Source organism: Chrysemys picta, chromosome 9 (genome assembly GCF_011386835.1).
Source record: "Chrysemys picta bellii isolate R12L10 chromosome 9, ASM1138683v2, whole genome shotgun sequence".
In the NCBI taxonomy this organism is placed as follows: domain Eukaryota; kingdom Metazoa; phylum Chordata; order Testudines; family Emydidae; genus Chrysemys; species Chrysemys picta.
This window is the reverse complement of record NC_088799.1, coordinates 50,576,639-50,579,572: the sequence shown is the minus strand read 5'-3', so window position 1 is coordinate 50,579,572 and position 2,934 is coordinate 50,576,639. Positions and strand designations below refer to the sequence as shown.

General features: G+C 50.5%; 1 protein-coding gene across 1 annotated transcript; it reads right to left on the bottom strand.

The window, feature by feature from the left end:
* Nucleotides 1-276: 276 nt before the first annotated feature.
* LOC135973342 (uncharacterized) lies at nucleotides 277-2,401 on the bottom strand. Its single transcript, XM_065556195.1, has 2 exons — nucleotides 1,476-2,401; nucleotides 277-873 (listed from the first exon to the last, which is right to left on the bottom strand). The coding sequence occupies exons 1-2, from the start codon at nucleotides 2,014-2,016 to the stop codon at nucleotides 365-367; spliced, it is 1,050 nt and encodes a 349-aa protein (XP_065412267.1). The 5' UTR covers nucleotides 2,017-2,401; the 3' UTR covers nucleotides 277-364.
* Between the last annotated feature and the right edge of the window lie 533 nt (nucleotides 2,402-2,934).

The window sequence follows — 2,934 nt, the reverse complement described above, 5'->3', positions numbered from 1 at the left end:
CGCCTGGCCGCTGATTACGCGCAGCCAGACACCAGGGCGGTTAGAGGAGCACAGCAGGGCGCGGTGCGCATCAGAGAAGCTTTGAAAATGAGTTTTGTGACTGGCCAGGCTACTGTGTGAAACTTCTGTTTGTTTCTCCTTGATGAACCCTCCAAACCCCCCCCCCCCCGACCCGGTTCACTCTACTTCCCTGTAAACCAACCACCCCACCCCACCCTCCCCTCCCGCTTGCAGAGGCAATAAAGTCATTTTTTTTTTAAACATTCATGCATTCTTTATTAGTTCCTTACAGAGGTAGGGGGATAATTGCCAAGGTAGCCTGGGATGGGTGGGGGAGGAGGGATGGAAAAGGACACACTGCATTTTAAAACTTTGTCTTATTGAAGGCCAGCCTTCTGATGCTTGGGCGATCATCTGGGGTGGAGTGACTGGGTGGACGGAGGCCCCCCCACCGTGTTCTTGGGCGTCTGGGTGAGGAGGCTATGGAACTTGGGGAGGAGGGCTGTTGGTTACACAGGGGCTGTAGCGGCGGTCTCTGCTCCTGCTGCCTTTCCTGCAACTCAACCATACGCTCGAGCATATCAGTTTGATGCTCCAGCAGACGGAGCATTGCCTCTTGCCGTCTGTCTGCAAGCTGACGCCACCTATCGTCTTCAGCCCGCCACTTGCTCTGTTCTTCCCGCGATTCAGCACGCCACCTCTCCTCTCGTTCATATTGGGCTTTTCTCATCTCCGACATTGACTGCCTCCACGCATTCTGCTGTGCTCTATCAGCCTGGGCGGACATCTGCAGCTCCGTGAACATCTCGTCCCTCGTCCTACGTTTTCTCTTTCTAATGTTCACGAGCCTCTGCGAAGGAGAAACATTTGCAGCTGGCGGAGGAGAAGGGAGAGGTGGTTAAAAAAGACACATTTTAGAGAACAATGGGTACACTCTTTCATTACAAGGTCGCATATTTCGGCTTGCAGGCAGCCATCGTAGGCCACAGTGTTTTGGCTTTTTTAACCTTCTTAACATGCGGGAAAGGTTGCAAACAGCAGCGCATTTCCCATATCAAGGATGAATTGGGTTGTCCATTTAAAATGGGGTTTCAATGTAAAAGGAGGGGGCTGCGGTTTCCCGGTTAACATGCGGCACAAACACAAGTAAACCCCCCCCCCCACACACACACACACACACGATTCTCTGGGATGATCACTTCACCCCTCCCCCCACCGCGTGGTTAACAGCGGGGAACATTTCTGGTCAGAAGAGCAGGAACGGGCGCCTCTGAATGTGCCCTTAATAAAATCACCCCATTTCAACCAGGAGAGCTTTCTGGAGATGTCCCTGGAGGATTTCCGCTCCATCCCCATACACGTTAACAGACTTTTCCAGTAGATGTACTGGGCGCAATTCCCAGGGCAAAGTAATCATTAAACACGCTTGCTTTTTTTTTTGTAATGTTTACAAATAGTTACAAAGTTACACTCACCAGAGGTCTCCTGTGTGCCCTGAGGGTCTTGGGTGAGTTCGGGGGTTACTGGTTCCAGGTCCAGGGTCACAAACATATCCTGGCTGTTGGGGAAACCGGTTTCTCCGCTTCCTTGCTGCTGTGAGCTACCTACAGTACCTCCATCGTCATCTTCCTCGTTCCCCGAACCGTCTTCCCTGTGTGTTTCTCCAGTGAGAGAGTCATAGCACACGGTTGGGGTAGTGGTGGCTGCACCCCCTAGGATCGCATGCAGCTCCGCGTAGTAGCGGCAAGTTTGCGGCTCTGCCCCGGACCTTCCGTTTGCTTCTCTGGCTTTGTGGTAAGCTTGCCGTAGCTCCTTAATTTTCACGCGGCACTGCTGTGTGTCCCTGTTATGGCCTCGGTCCTTCATGGCCTTGGAGATCTTTTCTAATACTTTTCCATTTCTTTTACTGCTACGGAGTTCAGCTATCACTGCTTCATCTCCCCATATGGCGAGCAGATCTCGTACCTCCCGTTCGGTCCATGCTGGAGCTCTTTTGCGATCCTGGGAGGACTCCATCACGGTTACCTGTGCTGATGAGCTCTGCGGGGTCACCTGTGCTCTCCACGCTGGGCAAACAGGAAATGAAATTCAAACCTTCGCGGGTCTTTTCCTGTCTACCTGGTCAGTGCATCTGAGTTGAGAGTGCTGTCCAGAGCGGTCACAATGAAGCACTGTGGGATAGCTCCCGGAGGCCAATAACGTCGAATTCCGTCCACACTACCCCAATTCCGACCCGCAAAGACCGGTTTTATCGCTAATCCCCTCGTCAGAGGTGGTGTAAAGAAACCGGTTTAAAGGACCCTTTAAGTCGAAAGAAAGGGCTTCGTTGTGTGGACGTGTCCAGGCTTAATTCGGTTTAACGCTGCTAAAGTCGACCTAAACCCGTAGTGTAGACCAGGCCTAAGTTACATTAGGGGAAGTTGGCCCAAGTATCTAAAGGACAGTAAGGGAGTGACAAGAGACTATTTTGTGGTGCATGGACAATTAAGTTACTCAAATGGACTCATGATTAAAGGCAATTGCATTGTAATTCCAAATGAAATGAGAGGAGAAATCCTAAACTTCATCCTTAATGTCCTTCAAGGATGAACTAAATGCTGTGAACAGGCCAACTAGTCAGTATGGTGGCCAGGCATCACCAAGGATATGAAGAATAAAGTATCTACATCTGAACATTGCAGAACTAACAGACCAACATAATACAAAGAACTTTGAATAACAACACCTCTATCAGACAGATCTTGGAAGAGGCTAACTGCAGATCTATGCAAATTCAGAACATAAGAACAGCCATACTGGGTCAGACCAAAAGTCCATCTAACCCAGTATCCTGTCTTCCGACAGTGGCCAATGCCAGGTGCCCCAGAGGGAATGAACAGAACAGGTAATCATCAAGTGAGCCTTTCCCTGTCACCCATTCCCAGCTTCTGGCAA

Coding starts and splice junctions, on each gene's coding strand:
- LOC135973342 (XM_065556195.1), bottom strand. CDS start 2,016: ATGGAGTCCTCCCAGGATCGCAAAAGAGCTCCAGCATGGACCGAACGG. Junction 874..1,475: donor GGGCACACAGGAGACCTCTG/GTGAGTGTAACT, acceptor CTCCTCCGCCAG/CTGCAAATGTTTCTCCTTCG.